The 24,502-nt window shown below is 45.2% G+C and overlaps 1 protein-coding gene across 2 annotated transcripts in view; it reads left to right on the top strand.

The window, feature by feature from the left end:
• Positions 1-24,502, top strand: part of MBOAT2 (membrane bound O-acyltransferase domain containing 2) — a 108,695-nt gene that overhangs the window by 38,173 nt on the left and 46,020 nt on the right. For both annotated transcript variants that reach the window (XM_055540990.1, XM_055540991.1), the window contains exons 2-3: positions 10,510-10,655; positions 15,291-15,368. In XM_055540990.1, coding sequence (XP_055396965.1) covers positions 10,510-10,655; positions 15,291-15,368 — 224 coding nt within the window. The remainder of the gene's footprint in view (positions 1-10,509; positions 10,656-15,290; positions 15,369-24,502) is intronic.

Here is a 24,502-nt window from a genome sequence, read left to right on the forward strand (position 1 = left end):
ATCTTAGTGAGTGACTCTAGGGTAATTCACAGTGCATGACAGCATGAGGCACAATGATCGATTATGATTTTCTGGGTAGCAATATCTGAAACCTTTAAAAATTCTAAAAAATAAGTTCAAAGTGCTTACATTGGCCCATTCACTAATGTATTCTTTAAGTGCTTAATGGCTAAGTATTCTGAAGGGAAGGAGTTCATAACCAAAGCTAAGCATTAAATGTTAATACTTTTTATGTTGACATGATTGTTATTGAAGAGTATACTATTTTTGATGGGAAGCAGTATTATTTCAAAATCAAGACATTTGTCAGTTGGTATTGTATTGAACTGAAATCTGATGATAATGAGGCAGCCCGGGAGAAAAGTGAGTTTTTTGCATCATTTGAAGCCTTTTATAATTAATAGGATAATGGAAATTGACTTTTTTTTTAGGATAGGTACTTTTTACTCAGTAGCACTTAGGTCCCCATGGACTGTAGCCTGCCAGGCTACCTTATCCATAGTATATGTTAAAAAACGATTGAGTAGCACAGGAAACTATATTGAATATCCTGAGCTAAACCTAATGGAAAAGAATGTAAAAAAGGAATATATGTGGGACTTCCCTCACGGTCCAGTGGTTAAGACTTTGTCTTCAGCGCCAGAGGATATGGGTTTGATCCCTGGTCTGGGAGCTAAGATCCCACATGCCTCATGGCCAAAAAACCAAAACATAATACAGATGCAAATCCAGGACTTTAAAAAATGGTCCACACTTAAAAAAAATACTTAAAAAGGAGGAACATATATACGTGTATAACAGTCACTGCTGCACAGCAGAGGTTGGCGCAATGTTGTAAATCAGCTATAGTGTGGTAAAAAATAAAAAAAAAAAAAGATTGGGAACGCTGCTTTAGCTTGGAAGATGTAGGGGGCTTTTGATGCTGTGACGTTTGAGCTCTGATGTGAAGGGCACAGTGTCCTGCCTGCGTTGTGTGCATTTCAGGTGGGGCCTGGGGAGCCTCTGGCCTTGAGGTGGAGGCTGATCTGCTGTTGGTCACTGTGGATCAGTTCGCCTTTTCTAGAAATTCATATAAATAGAATCCTTCTCTTCTTTTGTTCTAAATTCTTTTATAAACTTGTTATTCTGAGATTCATCTATGTGGTGTGTGTCACAGTAGTTCATTCCTTTTTCTTGCTAAGTAATATCCTCTGTGTGAATGTGCTATGATTTGTTTATTTAGTCAGTGTGAATTTAGATTCCTCTTCCTTTCTCCCTTTAGTAGTTCTTCTTGGAGAGGGCAATGGCACCCCACTCCAGTACTCTTGCCTGGAAAATTTCATGGACAGAGGAGCCTGGAAGGCTGCAGTCCATGGGGTCACTGAGGGTCGGACACGACTGAGCGACTTCCCTTTCACTTTTCACTTTCATGCATTGGAGAAGGAAATGGCAACCCACTCCAGTGTTCTTGCCTGGAGAATCCCAGGGACAGAGGTGCCTAGTGGGCTGCCATCTATGGGGTCGCACAGAGTCGGACACAACTGAAGCGACTTAGCAGCAGCAGCAGCAGCAGCAGTTCTTCTGCTTTGCTAATATTATTTGTAACCACCTAAGAGATAAACATTTCACACACTAGCACACTCTTTCTCACTCCAAACACTCCCAGTAAAAGGGGAGATGCCTCCTTGTTCTTATATTTATTCCTGTTTATCCTGTTAAGCGATGAGCTCCTAGTCAGTCACTCATCAGAGGACACTCGACAAGCCCTGTTGATGGGAAGCAGACCAGCCTCTTTGTGTCTGTGCTGTGTGTGATATTTTGGGATGTGTGTATGGCGAGTTTATTTTATCTGGATTCAGCTTGTTTCCGCAGATTGCTTTTACTTGAGCTTCATAATTTAGCAGCTGTAGATGCAATTAATCAAATACGTTTTAATTTCACAGGTGGACAGAAACAAATTCCTTCTTAGATGATAGGAATCTTGTATTGATGGCAAGACTGAAATTAAATATGCTCTCGTCAACATGGTAGGTAGGAGATAGGTCCTTTTCATTGCTGGCATCTTGATTAAATCCCTTGCTTTCTGCTTCTGTTTTTGGTGCCTTTGAAAAAGCTGACTGCTTTTTTGGTTTTTGCAGATGATCTGAGAATACGCTTCAGGATCTGTCAGTTAATGAACCCCCGGGAGTCTGGCTGTTTTTAACGATGTTGAATTTAGCTTGGAGTAGGAGGCTAGGGGATGTCTGGGCTTTCACCTTGCAGCTCTCCATGCTGTTGTCTGGGGAGGATGAGAGGAGAACACTTAAGGGACAGGCCTGTCCTGGCGGACGTGGGTCTTTGCGGGCTGAACTGGGTGTGTTTTGTTTATGTGGGATTAGGATAGGCAGTTGCTGTATAATCTGGGAGCCAGGATGGAGTCCCAGAGGCCTGCCTGATGCCAGTCCCCTTTCTCCCAGCCCCCTCCATAGCCACCATTGTTCGCGTTGGTCTGTGTGTCTTCTTGAGCACCTCTCTGTTTTCTGAGTGCAGGATCTGCCTTGTCTGTGTTGTTTCTTCTGCCTAAACAGTAATTGTCTACAGAATGTTCAGTAGAATGCGTCAGGTCTCTAAGAAAGAAGGTAAAATATGAGCTGTTACAGCTTGTGGGCTTCCCAGGTGGCACTAGTGGCAGAGAATCCACCTAATAACGCAGGAAACACAAGAGATGTGGGTTTAATCACTGGGTCAGGAAGATCCCCTGGAAGAGGAAATGGCAGCATACTCCAGTATTCTTGCCTGGAAAATTCCATGGACAGAGCCTGGTGGGCTACAGTCAATGGGGTTGCAAAGAGTCAGACACGACTTAGCAGCTGAACAACAAAAAAAAGTAGTTTTACCACTCACATGGGCATCCCCACACAATATGGTTGATTGCTTGTTTGTGGGAACGTTTTATAAATATGTGTTTATGTGTTGTATGTGTTCCTCTGAGTTAAATTCAAGAGATGTATGCTTCTTTCATATAGAGTGTGTGTTTAGTCCCTATGCTGTAAGAAGCTGTAATTTTTCACTTTCATTGTCTGTGTAGTTACCTATTGTATGACTGTACCACAGTGTATTGAGCCATTTTGCTGGTGGTAATGGGCATTGGGTTTTTTCTGGCACTTGGCTATTAGGAACAGCACAGTTCCGAACATTCTTGATCATGTCTCCATGTCTCACATAGTGGCCTGGCTGAGTCACAGGGAGTGAGTAGCTATAGTCCTGTAAGAAGACGCTTAGCTGTGCCCTCAAGTGTTTGGGTCAGCGTGTGTGAGAGACCCCATCACTCCACATCTGTATTGTCAGACTTCGAAACATTTGGCAATCTGGTTGATATATAATGGTATCTTATGTGGATTTAATTTATATTATTTCCTAGAGATTTAAAGAATGGTTCTTGCATTGCATTTGGGCTCCATCGTATCTACTTGACTTTGAGGTTGGTTGATGAGGACACATTTCTGAAACATAATGCACACCAGCTTTGCCTGGGGAATTAAAAAAAAAAGAATTTGAAGTTCTGTTTCAGACTAGGGGCGGGCTTGGTGGGATGTGGGCTGGGGGCATCTCGCGAACCGTGGGGTGGCCTGGGTTGGGGGCCAGCGGCCTGAGTTAACTGACTTTCCAACCGCTTGGAGCCTCCACGTGGTTCAGCCGCCGGGCGGAGCCTGATTGAGCCATGGCGATGCTTCCACCCACCCTACCACTCGCACCCCTGCCTGAACGCTTGGCCCTGATCCCCTTCTCCACGCTGACTGATTTGAAGGTGCGTGGCGTCACCTCATTCTCGGCCGCTATGTGTCCCTCTGCGGAGGGCCACTCCCCTGCCCCAGCCAAGCTAGCCCCTAGTCTATTTCCAGTTTAGACCTGCCTTACTCTGGAAGCAGGACCCTGTCAACCTGTATATCCCGCTACCCCTGCTCTCCACTGTTTGGGCACCATGTTTTTTTCTCTCAGAGCGGCATTTTTCACTGTTGGTAGTTTTTTCTTGTGTAACTGTTGGATTGTCGTCTGAATTTCATGCAGCATACAGTTGTCAGATCATGCTCCTTAGTGGTTCTCAGAATGTGACCCCCATCAGCAACTTCAGCATCACCTGGACATTTGTGGGAAATGTAAATTTGTGAGTCCCATCCCAGCCCTGCTGAATCATAGGCTCTGGCAGATGGGCTGTGTGTGTGCTTCGTCTTGTCCATCTTCTACTCTTTGTGACCCTATGGGCCATAGCCCACCAGGATCCTCTGTCCATGGGATTCTCCAGGTAAGAATACTGGAGTGTTTTGCCATTTCCTCCTCCAGGGGATCTTACCAACAGGTATGGAACCCATGTCTCTTATGTCTCCTGCATTGGCAGACAAGTTCTTTATCACTCGCGCCACCTAGGAAGCCCAGGAGTCTTTAAAGAAACCCTCCAGGTGATGCCACCCTATTAATAAACTCTGAGAACCACTGCTCTGGAACAGGGTGCCAGAACATAGTTAAAACCTCAGTATATACTTGCTGTGGAGAAGGCAATGGCAACCCACTCCAGTACTCTTGCCTGGAAAATCCCATGGACAGAGGAGCCTGGTAGGCTGCAGTCCATGGGTCGCGAAGAGTCAGACACGACTGAGCGACTTCACTTCACTTTCACTTTCAGACTAGGGGAATAAAAATTCTGGAGCAAGTATTCAAGAATCTAGTTCTAGTCAGCGGTGTAGCTGGTTACTGAACAGCTGGACTTACACTTACCTGGATACGAGCACAGTGCTGAGGATGCTACAGGTTGTATCTGTGGGGCCTCGAGGACCCCTCTGATCCTTGTCCACGGGCTCTGCGCCTCGTTCCCCCAGCTCCGCCCCTGTAGGGTCTCCCCAAGACGGCCTGTTTCCCTTGTGAGCCAGTGGCTGAGGATGTAAGTGTGCTATCCAAAAGCCTTTTATACTGATAGAAAAGTATTGTTAGATATAATTTGTCTTCCACTGATAGAGATACAGAGGCAGTAGCTGATTTGGGGGGTACTTCTGTTATTTGTTGAGTATTGCACATCGTTTTAAAAAGTTTTATTGAAGTAGAGTTGATTTACAATGTTGTGTGAATTTCTTCTGTACAGCACAGCGACTCAGTTATACATATATGCATATTTATCACAAGATACTGAGTATAGTTCCCTGTGCTATACAGCAGGACCTTTGTGTTTATCCATTCTGTATATAGTAGTTTGCATCTGCCAATCCCAAACCCTCAATACCTCCCTCCCCCTCGGCAGCCACAAGTCTGTTCCCTCCCTAGGTCCGTGAGCCTGTTTCTGTTTCATCACTTCAGTTCAGTTCAGTCGTGTCCGATTTTTCACGACCTGCAGCACGCCAGGCTTCCCTGTCCATCACCAACTCCCAGAGTTTACTCAGACTCATGTTCATCGAGTCAGTGATGCCATCCAACCATCTCATCCTCTGTCAAACCCTTGTCCTCCCACCTTCAGTCTTTCCCAGCATCAGGGTCTTTTCCAATGAGTCAGTTCTTCACATCAGGTGGCCAGAGTATTGGTGTTTCAGCTTCAGCATCAGTCCTTCCAATGAGTATTCACGGTTGATCTCCTTTAGGATGGACTGGTTGGATCTCCTTGCAGTCCAAGGGACTCTCAAGAGTCTTCTCCAACACCACAGTTCAAGAGCATCAATTCTTCGGTGCTCAGCTTTCTTTATGGTCCAACTTTCACATCCACACCTGACTATTGGGGAAAAATAGCTTTAACTAGATGGACCTTTATTGGTAGATAGATTCATTTGCATCATATTTTAGATTCCACATGTATGTGACATCAGTTGGTACTTGTCTTTCTAGTGTTGCCCTTCATGTTGAGCTGCCTTGAAATTTAAGGTTTTTCTTCATGTAAGTCAGTTGTTGGCTCATTATGGAATGTTTAGCTCTGACGTGGAGCTAATTAACTTGTATGGCATGGGTGGCAGTTTACACATTTTTTCATACGAGGTGTAGCTGTTGGTTTGGTGTGTCCGTGGGAGGAGGTCCTCCTCTGATGTCACTATCTTGGACCCTTCCTTCCCTAAATGCTTTTATAAATTTATTTTAGAGCATTATTAATAATTTCTTTGAATAACCTTAAAAATAAGTGACTCTTACTGTTAGTTCTTTTGTTGTTGTTCCGTCATTTAGTCGTGTCCGACTCTTTTGACCCCATGGACTGCAGCCCACCAGGCTCCTCTGTCCATGGGATTCTCCAGGCAAGGATACTGGTGTGGGTTGCCATTTTCTTCTCCAGGGGATCTTCCTGGACCAGGGATCCAACCCTCATCTCCTGCATTGGCAGGCGGGTTCTTTACCATTGCACCACCAGGGAAGCCCTGCTATTTCTTTGGAGTGGCATAAATTTACCGAGGAGCAGGCTTTAAGCCTGCGTGCATGGACACTGCCTTAATTGTGAGATTGAACCATATCATTTCATGTCAAAGAAAATTCTTCTCTCACCCCCTCATGTGAAGCATGCTCCTTAGAAGGCATCTTCCGGTGTGCCTACAACAGCTGCTTTCTTAGGTACTTCTGTGTGCAACTTTTCACTAAAGGCTTCTTTTGTAAAACATGGGAAGTGTTACAGAGGAGTCTTAAATGAGCTCGAGTTTTCACCCTTGCTTCTTTCTCTGTCCTGTGCCCTGCCTCCCCTCTCACCCCCCTCACTCCCAAACTTCTTGGGGGCAGTTTCTTTGAAGGCACATCAGGTCATATGTGTAGGTATATTTTCAGCAAAATGGTGTTGAAAAAAAGGAACATAAAGTTGTTTCAGTCTAAATTTCTTTCCGTTTGGAAGGAAGCTTGTGCGAAGGATTGACCCATAACAGCGGAAACAAGTGTACACAGGCTTGTGTGTGTATTATTGTGTGTATTAGGTGTTGGCATTTTGTTAACCAGAATGGACGTATTTTGCAGATCACAGATTCCTGTGGTCTTGCCCGTAGCCATCAAGTTGGACCTTTGAACGTTCTCTAGAAGTAGAGAGGCAGCTGGGGAGCAGCCTAGACTCAGACGTGGGTTGGAGCCTGGGGTGCTCACTGTTACTGTAGGTGTCCTTGAGCTGGTGGAGTGAATTGGGGAAGCAGCCCCTCGTTTCGCGGATCAAAGGATAGAAGCACGGGAGTGTGCCCGCACACGTTGGGTCTCCATCCCGGCCTTGTAGGTCCCTTCCTTCTTGTTGTCTCTCCTCTCCAGCATGCGTTGCCTCCCCTGACCTACCCCACAGATGAAACAATGACTAAGACATGGTTTCAATTCACAAGTGCTATTTGGACATCTGGGCGTGTACCCTTTCCTTCTGTATAAAGGAACAGTCTGGATATTCCCACTTGCCTGTCCTAGAGGTTTTTTGCTTGATATCAATTGTGCTAGTCCCTCCTCCTGGATCTCCCACCATCATCTGATGGGTTGAATCCGTCTCCTTTGCAGCCTGGCTCTCCAAGGCCTGGGTACCAGGTGTGCCTCGGGCTCCTCCCGTCAGAGTGATCGACGGCACCTGCTCCCGGGGTTCGCTCCCGGGCACTCGAGCTGAACCCTAGTTCTCTGTGCTTTTGGAGCAGGAGCCCGCTTTACGCATCTAGGTGTCTGTCCCCTGCACAGTGGTCCTGGCCCCTCGTGGATCCGGTCTGGATTATTCACAGCCGGGTTATCTAAACCCAGAGACCTCGCTTCCTCATCTGTGGCCTTCTGCCCTGGATGTGCTGTCACCAGGCTCCCTGGGGAAGCTGCAGTTGCCAACTCAGGCGGCTGGTCTCAGCCCTTGCGCCCTGTGGCCTGACGGTGCCTCATGAGCCTCCTCTTGCCCTGCTCCACACAGCACGCTGTCCTTGCAGCCCTGACCTTGCCGGGCCATGGCTTGCAGGCTGTGGGGTTCTGCCCTGGGTCCCCCATCTCTTCTGCTGTGTGCATCACTCTCAGACGCCCACCTGCTCTGAGGGCCTAGACATGCTCCCCAAGTGTATGCGTTGGCCTCCCCCCGCCCCCACTCCTGCCCCGTGCTCTGGGGCTGAGCGCAGGCGAGGGGGGTTCATTCTCCCCTGGACCCTCGCACCCTGCATGGGCTCATGTCTCTGTCCCCTGGTACTGGCGGCCTCTCTTGGCGTCTCAGGCCCCGATCAGTGCTCCGACGGCCTGAGCCTTCTCTGAACCCACTCAGCCCTCCTGGCTCAAGGAGGCCGGACCAGCCATGGCCTCCAGCCTGTTCCGTGCACCCCTCGCTCTGTCCCCGGTCGGCGGGCACAGAGCTTGGGTCCCATCACTCACTCATTAAATCACCCGTGTTTCTGCATCATGCATGGCCTCAACCCTGAGTGCCTCCTCGTGGCATGCATAGCCTCTCCTCCATCTCCGAACAGAGCCCCCCCGCCCCGCCGCATTCTGGACCCCCTCCCCCTGTATTCTGACCCCCCTCCCCCACCCCCCACCCATCCTGTCTCCCTCCCGCCGCCCCCTGCATCCTGACCCCCCTCCCCTTGTCCCCGCATCCTGAACTACCCCCCCATCCCCGCATCCTGAACCCTCCCCCCCCCGCCAGCTCCCACATTCTGACCCCTCACCCCGCATTCTGACCCCCTTCCCTCCTCCCTCCACCCCACCCAGTGCTTTCTTCACCTTGGGTTCTTTAGTTTTTGTTTCTGACACCACCGTGGTTCTCACCCCTGGAGGATGACTGGGACCTGTGTTTTTCTTTTTGAGTTGTCGACTTTGGCGCCTGTCCCCAAAGATACCTGTTCATTGTCTGGAGTGTGAGGTCTGATCTCATTCTCTTTACCTGTAAGATGACTGTGTTGAAACGAATGGTTATAGAGGTAACAGAATTCTGCGTGTGGTGGTTCTGGAATGCTTCTGTAGTAATTCACGGTTTGTCTTAGGTTAGACAAGTGTGAAAAGAGAGGGAGGGCGCGCGGCCTCCGTGCCTCCTGCACCCCACTGTCATTGTGCTCATGTCACCTGCTCGGTGAGCCACTCCTTCACGCGCGCTCCTTTAGGGTATTCTCAAAGTGCTTTCTGCCCAGCCTTTAAGAACTGAGTTGACGTTCCTTCCATGTGCACGTGCTTCCTTTTTTCATTAGATTCTGAATCCATCCAGGGCCGGCAGTGAGACTTATGCAATCTATGACTCTTATGCTCTGCCCAGAATAGATGCTCCATGCATTTTTGTTTCGGTACAACATATTTGAAAGAAAGTTTTTAAACTGTAGGACGCTTTGTAGATGTGAATAGTTTTTAACGTCTGTATTCATTTTTCTGGTATATGTACTTTTTGCTTAATTAAAAAAGTATTCTTAGAACCCTTTAGAAGAAAAAAAAGTGCTTATTAGAACTTGTTGGAATGACATTTTGGTTGTACTGAGTTTAACTGTTTCAAAGAACAATGGTCTCTCAGGCAATGTACAACAATGTCCAACTGTTTTTCTCCTTGTAATGCAAGAAAAAGCACATAACTGTCTGTGTCTCTGGGCAGATATCTCTGTGGATCTGTGGCAGGACGGCACGTACGGCCGGGTGATTTATTCCTAATTTAGCTTTCTGAAACAGTGGTTTTGTTGTTGTTGTGTGTTTCTTACAGGTTCCTAAGGTCAAATGGATTTTTCTTTTATTTGTAGATTTTAAGACCTATGTTTCTTAGTGTTCTAGGAGAACCTACTTCGTAAGAGACAGAAAAGGAGGTTTTTCTCGAGTCTTTAATACCACAGGAGAGGCTTGTTTGTAGTCTTTTTTAAAAAAATCATTTTGTGAGGGCAAAAGAAATGCTAAGAAGGGAGAAAAAGGAGCCGCAGTCCTGTTACCAGCTTGTAAATCATTCCTGTAAATCGAGGGCGATGTTGTCCCTATTGTTATGAGGATGTTTAAGGACTGGCCTTGGTGGGCTCAGGGGTGGTCGCTTTCTCTTATGGCTTTCCGGGGGCTCCTTCCTCTTGTTCACTTGCTGACCTCCTGGACCAGTCCCTGAGGCCCCTGGAGCTGAGACACGTAGTTCCTTTCAGCGCTGGCTTTAGACCAGCAGCATCCCCTTGACTCCTCTGGCAGGGATGCCACCGAACTCCGAACGGCAGAGGGTACATTCCACAGACTCTCAAGAATCTTGACTGGATCTTAACCCAGAGGAGTTTAGGAGAAGCTCAGAACTCTTCTTCTCTACCAGTTACAGGGTCGCCCAAGTCATTAAAATAAGTTTATCTTTCCCTCTAACCATATGGTACTCTGTGCTTTCCATTTCTGTGTCTGCATCCCATGTCTTCCAGATTCTTCCCGGGCCCCTTGCAGCCTGGGTGCCAGTGTCCCTGTTGCGTGTAGCACTGACGTGTGCATCAGCTCTTCCCTCTGAACTTGAGGCTGTCATCCTGGGAAAGACGCCCTGGTTTTTGTTTTCGTTTCTTTAGCAAACTGGAAGATCTTAATTTTAAGTAACCTTGGTGTTTTTGTCATGAGAATTTTAATGTAACATCAAATGAAAAATTCAAGTCTGTGTTGCTAATACAAAATTTTAATTTTTCTTTGCAGGTCAACTTTGTAGTGTGCCAACTCTTTGCCTTGCTAGCAGCCATTTGGTTTCGAACTTACCTACATTCAAGCAAAACTAGCTCTTTTATAAGACATGTCGTTGCTACCCTTTTGGGCCTTTATCTTGCACTTTTTTGCTTTGGATGGTAAGTAATTATTTTGATCATGTTTAATGAAGATTTTGGATGTCTTTGTGAATTGAGTGTGTAGAAAAATACACTATGTAGAGTTTTGCCCTTATATTTACCTATAACGTTTTACATTTTTTATTTTTAATAGAAAAGATAAAGAGTGGAAAGTGGGCTCTGTCTCTTCAGTTTGGGGTCAGAGGACAGTTTACTGTTTATAACTTATGAAAAAGGACAGATGAAGAAAAAAGACATTAAGACATTTATTTTGTCATGAGTAGCTCTTCTACCTATTTTGAGATCTTTTATGCCAGGAACAAATGAACCATTTAAAATAACTTGTTCCTTTCTGTGCAAGTGGCTTGTAAGAGGCTGGTAAAGCCTATCAATAGAACTCTGTTATCATTTTTTATATTCTACCATTAACTGAATGAAGTTTTTGGTTGGGTTGGTTTTGGTGGGGAAGAATTATTTATGAATGGAAAGCTTTTATTTATGGCCCTTCAGATGCTCCATGTGTGTGTTTCTTCCACTTTGCTCCTTTCTTCACTATCAGGACTATTCTTGTAATAAATACAGACACACCGTAGTTCCTCTTTGTCCCAGATGACGGTGGTTGTAGGAGGAAAGCACAGTGTCTTGGCTAAACAGCAGAGACACTCAGTAGAAGGATTCTTGGTGATTCCTCCTGAATTTTCCTTCTTGTTGTTGTTCAGTTGCTCAGTTGTGTCCGACTCTTTGTGACCCTGCAGGCTGCAGCATGCCAGGCTTCCCTGTCCTTCACCGTCTCCTTCTTAACTGAGAGCTTACGCTGCTGGCCCACTGGCTGTGTTTGCTCTTTGGCATATTGTTGTTTGAGATGCAGATTCCCTGAGAGAATGCCAGTGCAGCTGCTTGATGGATGGTTTAGGGTAGTTCCTGTTGTGGGGTGTAGACTTGTGGATTTTGACAATGACTCCGTGTTTGTTCTGGGAGGTTGTTTTTGATTCTTACCCCACTCCAGTACTCTTGCCTGGAAAATCCCATGAATGGAGGAGCCTGATGGGCTGCAGTCGATGGGGTCGCGAAGAGTCGGACACGACTGAGCAGCTTCACTTTCACTTTTCACTTTCATACATTGGAGAAGGAAATGGCCACCCACTCCAGTATTCTTGCCTGGAGAATCCCAGGGACGGGGGAGCCTGGTGGGCTGCCGTCTATGGGGTCGCACAGAGTCAGACACGACTGAAGTGACTTAGCAGCAGCAGCAGGGCTGAAATATACTGGTATTTCTTAATCTAGTTTTTCCCTTTGGCAACCGTACATGTGTCCTAGAAACTCATGAAAATTCAATTAGGGATTATTTATTCCTTCTCTGCTTTGCTGCCCCGTGACCAGTCCTCGGATAGGCCCTGCCAGTGGTAGGTGTGTGTGGAGTCCCCGGGTTTCTGTGCGATTTCTTAAATCAGATCTAGGCATGGTTTCTCCCCTTCCTTGATAACATCAAACTTTTCTTCAGTTTCTCAGGGGATTTCTATTTAAACTTATCTTAAATCATGCCATGGGTGTGTATGTGTGTGTGTTTAACTTTGTATCACAGAGCTTTTCAAATGCAAAAACAACAGAAAATAATAGAATGAACCCTCAAAGGCATATTATCGAGCTTCAACAATTGTTAAAATTCCACCATTCCTATTTCATTCTTTCTTCAACTTATTTTTCTGCAATATTTTCAAGCATATTCCAGCTTACACATTTTACCCATACATACGTCAGTGTTCAACGTATATTTTGTCGGCATATTTTTTCTTTTTTTTTTATTTAAAAAATTTATTTTATTTTTAATTGGAGGATAATTACAATATTGTGTTGTTTTCTGCCATACATCAACATGAATCAGCCACAGGTATACATATGTCCTGTCCCTCTTAAACCTCCCTCCCTCCTTTCTCCCCATCCCTCCCCTCTAGGTTGTCACAGAACACCTGACTTGAGCTCCCTGAATCATATAGCAAATTTCCACTGGCTGTCCCTTTTATACATGGTAATGTATATGGTTACATGCTACTCTCTCTAATATCCCACCTCTCTCCCCAACTATGTCCAAAAGTCTTTTCTCTATGTCTGCATTTCCACTGTCGGCAGCATGTTGTAAGGGGTGGGGAAGGCTTGTCCAAAGTGACCAGCTCCAGACACCCTTCATTTTGTGGTCTGTGGACACAGAGAGGACCGAGATGTCATCCGTGTTTCCTGGGCCCGTGTGACTGGATGTCCTGCTGGAGGGAGAGGTGTTTACTGATGGGGGAGGGTGCTTTCTTGCTGTGATATCTTCTCAGATACTCTATCCCAGTGTCCCGAGGAGCTCACCGTGAGGTCAGGTGGTCATAAGTATGTCAATTTATATGTGATAACTAGGATTTTAAAAAAGCGTACTCTATTCTTTCCTTGAAGGAGAAACTTCTTATGTTCCTTTCTTTGGGAAGAGAGATTGTTTATGCCTCTGCACCAGGTAAAAGATAATTCTCTGCTACTTGATATAAGTGGGGAAGTAGAGTGTCCTTCTGGATTGCATTTTAGCACTTTGTTTTGTTAGCCTCGAAGGCAATCCTATCTCCTATTGATTTTGACAAGTTGTCTTTTGGAAGACTGTGTTAGTGGTTACCTGAATATAATTGACTCTTACCTACTTGTATTTGGCCTCAGCTTTTTTTTGAACCATCATCTATAAATTTCTTTTAACTGAGAATTAGTTTATACTTTTAATTCCTTGTTTAGCTATTTGACAGCAGTGCAGGGTAGTGGACTGGAGCTTAGACTGAATCCAGACAGACCTGGATTCCACGGTGGGTGCCTCAGCCTGGCAGCGCTGTGACTGGACACGTTATTCAGCCTTGTTAGCATCACTTTTCTCTCCTGTAAAATGGAACCAGTGATGGTGGTCAGGTCTGAAAGACATAATACGCAGAAGGGAGCTTAGCACAGTAGCTAGTTCCTTTTTGTTTCAGTTTATGGACACATATGTTTTTCTAATTGGTGGCTTTCTGGTTATGTAGTAGCATTCCAGGCCAACATTGTTTCCCTGTGTGTGTGTGTGTGTGTGTGTGTGTGTGTGTGTGTGTGTGTTTGTGTGTGTGTGTGTTAGGCAGAGGAAGAGACAGGCAGATGAACTCTCTACAATGGGTAAGATAAGTCTCTTCTATACCTGTCTTGGAGCCTACTTCTTATTTGTAATATTTCTGTGGAAAGTTAAAAGTAATTAAGTAGCTTTTCACAATGGAGGTGCCTGTTATTCTATGATGCTTAGGTTAGAAAGTAATTTTAATCATAGTTTAAGATCTTTATTAATACTTTAAATTGTATACAATGATTTCAACATTTTTTTCATACATTATTCATGCTGTCAAAGGGGAAAGAAAATAGAAATTTTGCATGTATGTCTGCTTGCACATGCGTGCATGTGCGCAAGCTTAGGGATAGTTTGGAGGGATTTTTTTTTTTAAGTATTTATTTATTTGGCTGCTTGGATCTTAGTCATGGTACGAAGGCTCAGTAGCTAGCTGCGTAGCATGTAGGATATTAGTTCCTCGGTCAGGGACTGAACCCACATCCCCTGCATTAGAAGGCAGAGTATTAACCACTGGACCACCCAGGGAGTCCCTGGGATGGATTTTAAAACCAGAGATCTAAATCATGTTTTGCCTGACTTTTGTGAAATGGATGGATAAATTAGTTCTCTCATTTAATGGTGTATTTCTACATTGCTCCTGCTGCTGCTAAGTAACATCAGTCGTGTCCGACTCCGTGCGACCCCATAGACGGCAGCCCACCAGGCTCCCCTGAGCCTGGGAGTCTCCAGGCAAGAACACTGGAGTGGGTTGCCATTTCCTTCTCCAATGCATGAAAGTGAAAAGTGAAAGCGAAGTCGCTGGGTCGTGTCTGACTCTTAGTGACCCCATGGACTGCAGCCTACCAGGCCCTTCCGTCCATGGGATTTTCCAGGCAAGAGTACTGGAGTGGGGTGCCATTGCCTTCTCCAATTCTACAGTAGAACATTAGAAAACACTATATTATTTCCGTGAGAATGTTCCATAGATGGATTACTGCAAATTAAGGATTGACTAGATTTGTATAAGGACACTTATTTGACTTGAGCCATTGTGTTTTCAGAATAGATCAATTTGGGTGAACCAGCTTTTAAATGAATTCTAATATTTAGTATTTTGGGCTCTTCTGTAAGTAACACTTGCAAAGACTACCACAGATCCACAGCTGTATTGGCGAAATCAGTCAGGTAAACAATTAAGTGACGTCTGTCAGGACAATTCTGAAGTCCCGGTTTCTCGCTCCTTTTCATACTTGCGCCTTAGTAATGGAAAAGCGGTAATGGGACCCCATGGAGCTTTCGTGTAGCTGGGAAATGTGGGATGCTCAGCCCCCAAGTGTGGCTTTCTGGAGTTCTTAGTTTTCCAGCCCTTGTGGGGCTTGTAAGATGAGACTCCTCTAAGGTATCCACAGAGTGTTAGGCTTTGGAGGTTTTGCATCCTTGTTTTTTTTTCTGGGAATGTTCTGAGTTATGCATAAGCCCTTTTTAGGGCTAAAGTCCTAAATCATTTCAACTCGATGTTTGTGTGTAGGCCCTTCTAACCCTTCTAACAGTGCTCTTACTTTTTACAGGTATGCCTTACATTTTCTTGTACAGAGTGGAATTTCCTACTGTATCATGGTCATAATAGGAGTGGAGAACATGCACAAGTAAGTGCTCACTTTATTCACGTACAAAACAGGTTCCAACATAATTGAATCGGGCCCAATAGAATTTTACCACGTTAAACATTATTCTGAATTATGATCATTTTTTCAAGACCATAATTGATATAAAAGCAAAACCTTCGGTATGCATCACTCTTTCATGTACTCAGAGCAGGGCTGCTCAGCCTCAGTGCCATTGATGGCTGAGACTGGATCATTCTTTGGTGGGTGGGACTGTTGTACGCCCTAGAAGATGCTGAGCACCATCCGTCGCTCCTGCCCACTTGATGCTGGCAGCCTCTCCTCCCCAGGCTGTGACAACCATGGTTGTTTCCAGACAGGTTCACATGTCTCTTGCGGGGCCAGAGCACTTCTGGGTGAGGCCCGCTGGCGCAGTCTTGGCTGACTGCGGTGCAGAGCTGGAGTAAGCAGATAGACTCGCGAGGGATTGAAAAGGCGCGCGTGGAGGGGCTCGGTGATTGATGGGAAAGAAGGTGTCAGGGTGACCCCAGGTTCCTGGTGTGAACAGTAAGGTAAATGGAAGCAGAATTTCTGAGCATAAGGAAGCCTGGGGGTGGGGAGCATGTCTAGGGGATAAGCATTTCAAACAATGTGTGTGTGTGGGTGTTAGTCGCTCAGTCTTGTCCGACTCTTTGCGACCCCACGGACTGGATCCTGCCAGGTTCCTCCATCCATGGAATTCTCCAGGCAAGATATTCACCTAAAACAGGGCTTGGTACATAGTAAACACTCTGAGTATTTCCGAATAGGTGCCTGTGGACTTTATAGAGTGTCTGTGAGACAGTTAGTCGATGCTGGGAGCTGGTGTGGAGGTCTGGGCCAGAGATGGACACTGGACACTGGAAATAGATGTGGTTGAACACCCAGGGGCCGAGGTGCCCACAGACCTTGGTGGCAGATCCTTGGGAGTGTTCTGTGTTACCTGTGGTGCACTGAGTCTCTGAGTCCTGACATATGTGTGGCTTCAGGAGTTTTCATACAAGGAATGACGGACCTGTAGCTAATTTAATAGTTTTTTTTCCCCCAAATCTCATTCTGTTCTGCATCTTTGGTGATTCATGGGTTGCCCCATCTGCTTTGATGCTGTGTCTTCCCTTAGTTTCCAGTGGTGCCCCCTGTCTTCCTGGATCCCTCTCCCTGCTGTGTGCCAGCACTCCAGGTTCTTGGTGTTTTGACTCTAATTTTTTTAAGAGGAGGGGTAAAATATTTTGATTATGTATCATGTGAAGTAGTTTTTACACCATCGCAACTCTGCTTATGAAATCTCACACAGATGACAGGTTCAAGGTGATACTGTTCTTAATATCTGAGAAAAGGAGCTTCATGTTGTAAATCTGGAAAAAGAAGGAACATCTGATGGGATTACTGAAAACAGAGGACCTGCATATACCCGCGTGAACGGAAGTCATAACATGCTTCTAAGTAGGAAGTGTGTGTGTGTGTGTGTGTGTGTGTGTGTGTGTGTGTGTGTGGTGTGCGTGTGTGCACTAAGTCGCTTAGTTGTGTCCGACTCTTTGTGACACTCTGGACCATAGCCCACCAGGCTCCTCTGTCCACGGAATTCTCCAGACAAGAATACTGGGGTGAGTTATCATGCCCTCCTCCAGGGGATCTTCCCACCCCAGGAATCAAACATGCGATTTATTTCTTACCTCTCCTACATTGGCAGGTAGGTTCTTTACCCCTGGCGCCACCTGAGAAGCCCCCAAGTAGGAAGGTTAGTGAATTCATATTCAGTCAAAGGAAGCGGTTTATTTTTCTGAAAGGCAGTGGCAGTTGGTTAAGCTACCTTGTAGTGCTTCAGCCCCCGTCTGGTTTGGAGCCCTTAGCCACGTGCGGCCTGTAGATTTAAGTGAATTAACGTCTAAAGCCCAGTTGTTCAGCCACACTGGCCACATGACACGTGCTCGACCCCCACAGGTGGCCAGTGGCCTGTGTATTCAGCAGCACACAGAGAACATTTCTGTGGTGGTAGAAAGCTCTGCTGGGTGCTGCGGCTGTGGACCTGCAGGCGGAGACCGTTCGTTTCGTTACTCTTTACAGTATGTTCTGTGCGCGTATGTACTGCCAGTGTTTAGAATTTTGATATCATCAGTGGAGCGGGTGAGGGTAAATGAGTTTGCCACAATAGTTGCAAGTGTTAGCAATAAAGAGGAAATAATTAATTTAGAAAGTGTGTCTTTTCATCTCTTTTAACCCCTTCCATTTCAGTTTATACTGATATGTTTTTCTGTTTGATTTTGCCTTTTTCCTTCTTTTTTTTTTCTTTTAATCCCTTTTTTCACTCAGACTTCCACATTAATTTTAAATGTTCAATGGGTTCGAACTTAAGAATTTAATTCAAATGTGCTCTGTGGGACTTATAGCATTCCTCTGTTGTTTAAAGTTATTGTTTATGTAAATACAATACACTTCTGTTTATTTCTTTGAGTCTAGTTTTACATGGTATGTATAATATGTTTCTTTGAATATCGAGGGTTTAAGTTTTTTTAAGTGAAGGATTCGGACTCCCTGAGTATTTAACAGTTTAAAAATTCTTGGATCTCTCTTTTTTGTACATTTTGTAAGCTATTCATAGTGTAGTTTTTGCAATCTCTGTAACAAGTCCATTTGTAAATTAAAATATTTTAATATAGTATAAGCTTTATTTTTGTAGCTTCCTTGAACACTTACATGTATGCTATTTTATTCTGATCCGTAATGAGATAATTTACCTTTAAAATTTATTCTAGAATTCAGTGCTTTTTCTAGTCTACATTTTCATATAAGCTTTGAAATTTTTGAGGAAAAATTTAAAAACCTTAAGTGATAGAGGCAAAAAGAAGAAAGAGGATTTAGGAATAGAAGGTCCTATATATTGGGATATTGATTCTTCTTAATTAGTTTGGGGAGAAATTAACTTTCACAAGTTTGCCCGTCATTTCTGAGGTCGGGGGTTGGCAGACTGTGTGAAGGGCCAGAGAGCAAATATTTTAGACTGTATAGGATACACAGTCTTGTCATAGCTTTTTTCAGTCCTCTTGTTGTACACGGGACAGTATGTGAACAATGAACTTGACCATGAGTCCATCAGACCTCATTTACCAAAAAAAAAAAAAAAAAAAATGCATTTTAAAATAAATATTTGTGATCCAGGGAGTCCTATAGGCACAAAAAGTAGTTTTTCTTACAGTCAAAAGATGTTGAATGTTGATCCCTCTTGTAGTGGGAATTTAGCTTCCGTAATTGAAATATTCTCATTTTCACTTGACTATGAGATAACTGCCCAACTATCTAAACTACGAAGGAAATGACTAAATTTTGATTGTGAAAGGATGCTTGCAATGTTTACATTATCATCACAGAACTTAATGTGTCTTCTTGCCAATAAAAAGGATGAGAGCAAAAAACCCAAAAAGCAGGTGGCCAACCCAGGTATTTGGCCAACCCCAAGTACTAAATGCACTCCTGCTCCAGGGACATGAAAAGACAGAGGCAAGTGGACACATGCTCTTCCTCCTAGTTTCCAAAATAAAGCTTGCCAAGTGGTGATTTTAAACCTGTGATAGCACAAATGATGGAATAATGAACTTTATTACTGATTTGCTGTGAATTATTGTGATGAAGCAGATGGTTTCTAAAAAAGCTGGTTAGAAGAGGCAGGAGAGTAGAGCCGTGTTTCCGGCCCACCGGCTGGGAAGTGGGAGGCCTTTTCCCTGCAGAAGGTAGCACAGCGTGGCTGGGGCCTGTGGTGTACCAATGGACTCAAAAAGCTTTTGTGGACGGGCATGGGAACCTAAGTGCCCTTCACGTTAGTTTTGTATTTTTTAACTTTCCTATGGGAAGACTTGTTCTGAGTTCCAAAGAACACCCTCGGATTTTGGAACACAGCACCAGGGACCTGCCCTTCAGTTCTGTTCAGTTCAGTCGCTCAGTCGTGTCCGACTCTTTGCAACCCCATGAATTGCAGCATGCCAGGCCTCCCTGTCCATCACCAACTCCTGGAGTCCACTCAGACTCACGTCCATCGAGTCGATGATGCCATCCAGCCATCTCATCCTCTGTCGTCCCCTTCTCCTTCTGCCCCCAGTCCCTCCCAGCATCAGAGTCTTTACCAATGAGTCAACTCTTCACATGAGGTGGCCAAAGTACTGGAGTTTCAGCTTTAGCATCATTCCTTCCAAAGAAATCGCAGGGCTGATCTCCTTCAGAATGGACTGGTTGGATCTCCTTGCAGTCCAAGGGACTCTCAAGAGTCTTCTCCAACACCACAGTTCAAAAGCATCAATTCTTCGGCACTCAGCTTTCTTCACAGTCCAACTCTCACATCCATACATGACCACTGGGAAAACCATAGCCTTGACTAGACGGACCTTTGTTGGCAAAGTAATGTCTCTGCTTTTGAATATGCTATCTAGGTTGGTCATAACTTTCCTTCCAGGGAGTAAGCATCTTTTAATTTCATGGCTGCAGTCACCATCTGCAGTGATTTTGGAGCCTAAAAAAATAAAGTCTGACACTGTTTCCACTATTTCCCCATCTATTTCCCATGAAGTGATGGGACCAGAAGCCATGATCTTCGTTTTCTGAATGTTGAGCTTTAAGCCAACTTTTTCACTCTCCTTTTTCACTTTCATCAAGAGGCTTTTGAGTTCCTCTTCACTTTCTGCCATAAGGGTGGTATCATCTGCATATCTGAGGTTATTGATATTTCTCCCGGCAATCTTGATTCCAGCTTGTGCTTCTTCCAGCCCAGCGTTTCTCATGATGTACTCTGCATATAAGTTAAATAAGCAGGGTGACAATATACAGCCTTGACTGTACTCCTTTTCCTATTTGGAACCAGTCTGTTGTTCCATGTCCAGTTTAACTGTTGCTTCCTGACGTGCATATAGGTTTCTTAAGAGGCAGGTCAGGTGGTCTGGTATTTCCATCTCTTTCAGAACTTTCCACAGTTTATTGTGATCCACATAGTCAAAGGCTTTGGCATAGTCAATAAAGCAGAAATAGATGTTTTTCTCAAACTCTCTTGCTTTTTCGATGATCCAGCGGATGTTGGCCATTTGATCTCTGGTTCCTCTGCCTTTTCTAAAACCAGCTTGAACATCTGGAAGTTCACGGTTCACGTACTACTAAAGCATGGCTTGGAGAATTTTGAGCATTACTTTACTAGTGTGTGAGATGAGTGCAATTGTGCGGTGGTTTGAGTATTCTTTGGCATTGCCTTTCTTTGGGATTGGAATGAAAACTGACCTTTTCCAGTCCTGTGGCCACTGCTGAGTTTTCCAAATTTGCTGGCATATTGAGTGCAGCACTTTCATAGCATCATCTTTCAGGATTTGGAATAGCTCAACTGGAATTCCATCACCTTCACTAGCTTTGTTCGTAGTGATGCTTCCTAAGGCCCACTTGACTTCACATTCCAGGATATCTGGCTCTAGGTGAGTGATCACACCATTGTGATTATCTTGGTTGTAAAGATCTTTTTTGTACAGTTCCTCTGTGTATTCTTGCCACTTCTTAATATTTTCTGCTTCTGTTAGGTCCATACCATCTCTGTCCTTTATCGAGCCCATCTTTGCATGAAATGTTCCCTTGGTATCTCTAATTTTCTTGAAGAGATCTCTAGTCTTTCCCATTCTGTTGTTTTCCTCTATTTCTTTGCAATGATTGCTGAGGAAAGTTTTCTTATCTCTCCTTGCTATTCTTTGGAACTCTACATTCAGATGCTTATCTTTCCTTCTCTCCTTTGCTTTTCACTTCTCTTCTTTTCACAGCTATTTGTAAGGCCTCCCCAGAGAGCCATTTTGCTTTTTTGCATTTCTTTTCCATGGGGATGGAAAAGAACCTGCCCTTATTTATGTGTAAACAGCGGACCCGTGAGATGGTTAACACGGGAAGAGCCTGTTAGCCTTGGGAGATTAAACTGAAGTCTTTTCTTGATGACTTGGCAGGTGGTTTTCAACAGAGCAAATGACCTACAGGAAACATATAAAAGATATAGACACATCCAATAAAACTGCACCTGCCTCGTGGGTTTGCCAAGCTTTGTATGGGATTACGTCGTAAAAGCTGTAGGAAAGTGATGTTCAACCCACAGTCACATGGGCTCAGCCACCCACCCCTTTGTACAAACCAGAGACAGTGGAGATGTGGTCCTTACCCTCTGAAAGGCACCCTTGAGTTGGAGGTGTGGCACAGCGTCAGCCATGCAGCGAGCTTTTGTTACATTATGCTGGGACCCACTGATGGATAAAAGGATGGGCTCAGTCTCTGCACGACACTTAAATTGTCAAACTGGTGATCACATTGTAATTGTCATTACAGATGAGGGTGCATTCAGGGCTAAGGGAGCAAAAGGAGATACCAGCTTGGAGAGTAGTAAAAAAAAATCTTCATCAGCCATTTACTGTGTGTTCAGCAGAATGAAACAGTTGGAAACAGCACAGATACTCAATGTAAAGTAGAACTTATGCTGAAATATATTTTTAAATATTGGGAGATACTAAAACATGTGTTCCTCGGAATCCCCTTGAAGTGATGATAAAATTGAGCAGCGGGCCTTGGACAGGAGCAGCGATCAAGTTTAAACTCCACCTTCTCCCCAGGTGGCCGCAATGACTCATTGGAAAAGCACTGGGTTGGGGGCAGATGTTTATGGGTCTGATTCAGGGTCTGCTAAATTTCATTAGCTCTGGGACCTGAGTCACGTCCCCTTTACCTTTCTGAGTCTAAACTGCATTAAAACCAGCTGACTCACCTGGGCGCCCAGGTGTGCTTTTCCCTGCATCCAGGGCTCGGCTCCCAAGAAGAGGGTTCCCATGCTAGGAGAGCTGCTTTCTGAGGCCATTCCTGGGCACCAAGTGCTTTGCTGGGTTTTTCTCTTCCCACTGACGTCACATCAGAGCTGTTGCTCTAATTCACCTTTTCTCCTACCAGACTATGTGAACTGCTTGTGGGAGTAGGGGCTACCTTCCACTTTTTATAATCCCGGTGTTGAGCCTATGGATGATAGAAGCTCAGAAGAAGAGGTTCTCTGTTCTGTTGAGTGCATGTTTGTGGGCTTTTTTTTTGGCATCTCTCTTTTTTTTAAAGAGCTTTTTTAATGTGGACCGTTTTAAAAGTCTTTATTAATTCGTTACAATATTGCTCTGCTTTATGTTTTTTTGTTTTTTGTTTTGATCTGCAAGGCATGTGAGGCCTTAGCTCCCTGTGAAGTGTTAGTTGCTCAGTTGTGCCGGACTCTTTGCAGCCCCATGGGACTGCAGCCCACCAGGCTCCTCTGTCCATGGTATTCTCAAGGCAAGAACACTGGAGTGGGGTGCCATTTCCTTCTGCAGAGGATCTTCCCGACCCAGGGATTAAACTTGGTTCTCCTGCATTGCAGGCAGATCCTTTACCAACTGAGCTATGGGAGAAGCCCTTAGCTCCCTGACCAGGGATCAAACCCACACCCTCTGCATTGGAAGGTGAAGTCTCAGCCACTGGACCCCCAGGGAAGTCCCTGGCATCTCTTTTCGGTGGGGTATTTCTGAGCAGAGGATATCTGTCTGTGCGGAGGGCCTTGAATGGCATGCTTGGTGGGTTGACCAGCGGTCTTTGGTGTTTCCTGCCTCCCTCCCTGCTTATCTGCCCCTGAGGCTGATTGTGGAGCCGCGGCCCTGGGGCTGGGGCTGAGATCAGGGAAGGACCAGGCAGTTTTAGCTGATGTGCTTTTAGCTCAGTGTTCCATGCCCCTGAGGAGCAGGTGGGACAGGGGTCCATCGTCTCCTGTCACCGCAGGTGCTCACAGGACTCCTGCAGTGTGGATTCCTGAATAGAGATATCATGAGGAACTCTTGACTCCACTGGGGAGGAATGAGGATTTTGGAAATGCCATCTGGCAGGCAGAAGCCTCAAGTCACTTGGAGATCTGTCCTCACGAAGGTAATGAGCAGCGGTTAATGGCTCAGTGGAAACTCTGCAGGGGAAAGTACTAATGTCCCTGAGGACAACCCGCGATCCCATGAGAGGGAATAAAACGTGGCAGGAAGGAACCTGGACTCTTAATAAAAGTTTTTCTTTTCCGCTCTCTGTGGACGGTACTTGAAAGCCTTTCAGTGGCTTGGAGTGAAGGTGCAGGCCCTTTGGGTGTTGCTGTGCTGTCCTGAGCTAGAAGCTGTATTTCAACCAGAAAACCATAAGTAATTCTAAAATGTTTTTTTTACATGATCTTATCCTGATAGCAGTTAATGTTGCAGCAATCGTTGTGTATCCATTGCTGCACAGGGTGCTTGGATTGCACTAATCCTAGCAGCAGCCCTGGAGGTGGGCGCACCAGGGGATCTGCTTCCCCAGTAGCAGGTTAGTAAGAGGGGAACCTGGGATGAGAACTGGGTGTGTCTGATCACACCCAGCGCCCAGGCTTTTTGTTTCTGGACTTTATTACTTAAGCATTCAGCTTTATGGTATGAGAATGTGTCGTTAAAAAGAAGTACCCGGAATTGATCGAGGAGAGGTAATTGGAGCCAGCAGGGTTCTGAGCACAGTGAGGGACTTGTATGTGTTGGTTGCTCCTCCTTAGTACAAAGATACAGATAGTTTTTATCCAAAAAGATGCAGTGGCCTTTAGGCATATTATGCTTAGGATCTGAGGTTTTTAAATATTCTCAATTCTCATAGAAAGGAAAACCTGTTACTTGGTGAGAGGCAGTAGGATGTCCAGGCCCTGTTGGATTCTGAAGAATCTTTAGAACATAGCATCATACCGTCTTGGGCATCCCTGGTGGCTCAGTGGTAAAGAATCCGCCTGCAATGCAGGAGACCTGGATTTGATCACTGGGTCAGGAAGATCCCCTCGAGAAGGGTGTGGCGACCCACTCCAGTATTCTTGCCTGGGAAATCCCATGGACAGAGGAGCCGGGCGGGCTGCAGTCCATGGGGTCACAAAGCGTCAGACATGACTAAGCGACTGAACACACATGCACACACATCATACTCTCAAACCCTGTGCTTGGGAAAGGACCTGATTCAGATTCCATTATACTGTCTAGTCACTGTAGTATCCCTTTTGCAGATTTTGAATTCTAAGTTGTGTTGCCACTTGTAAGCTGAATCTCTGTTAAGGACCAAGTCATCCTTGAGCAAGGAGGGGAGGT

This window comes from Bubalus kerabau, chromosome 11 (assembly GCF_029407905.1).
Source record: "Bubalus kerabau isolate K-KA32 ecotype Philippines breed swamp buffalo chromosome 11, PCC_UOA_SB_1v2, whole genome shotgun sequence".
NCBI classification, from domain to species: Eukaryota; Metazoa; Chordata; class Mammalia; order Artiodactyla; family Bovidae; genus Bubalus; species Bubalus kerabau.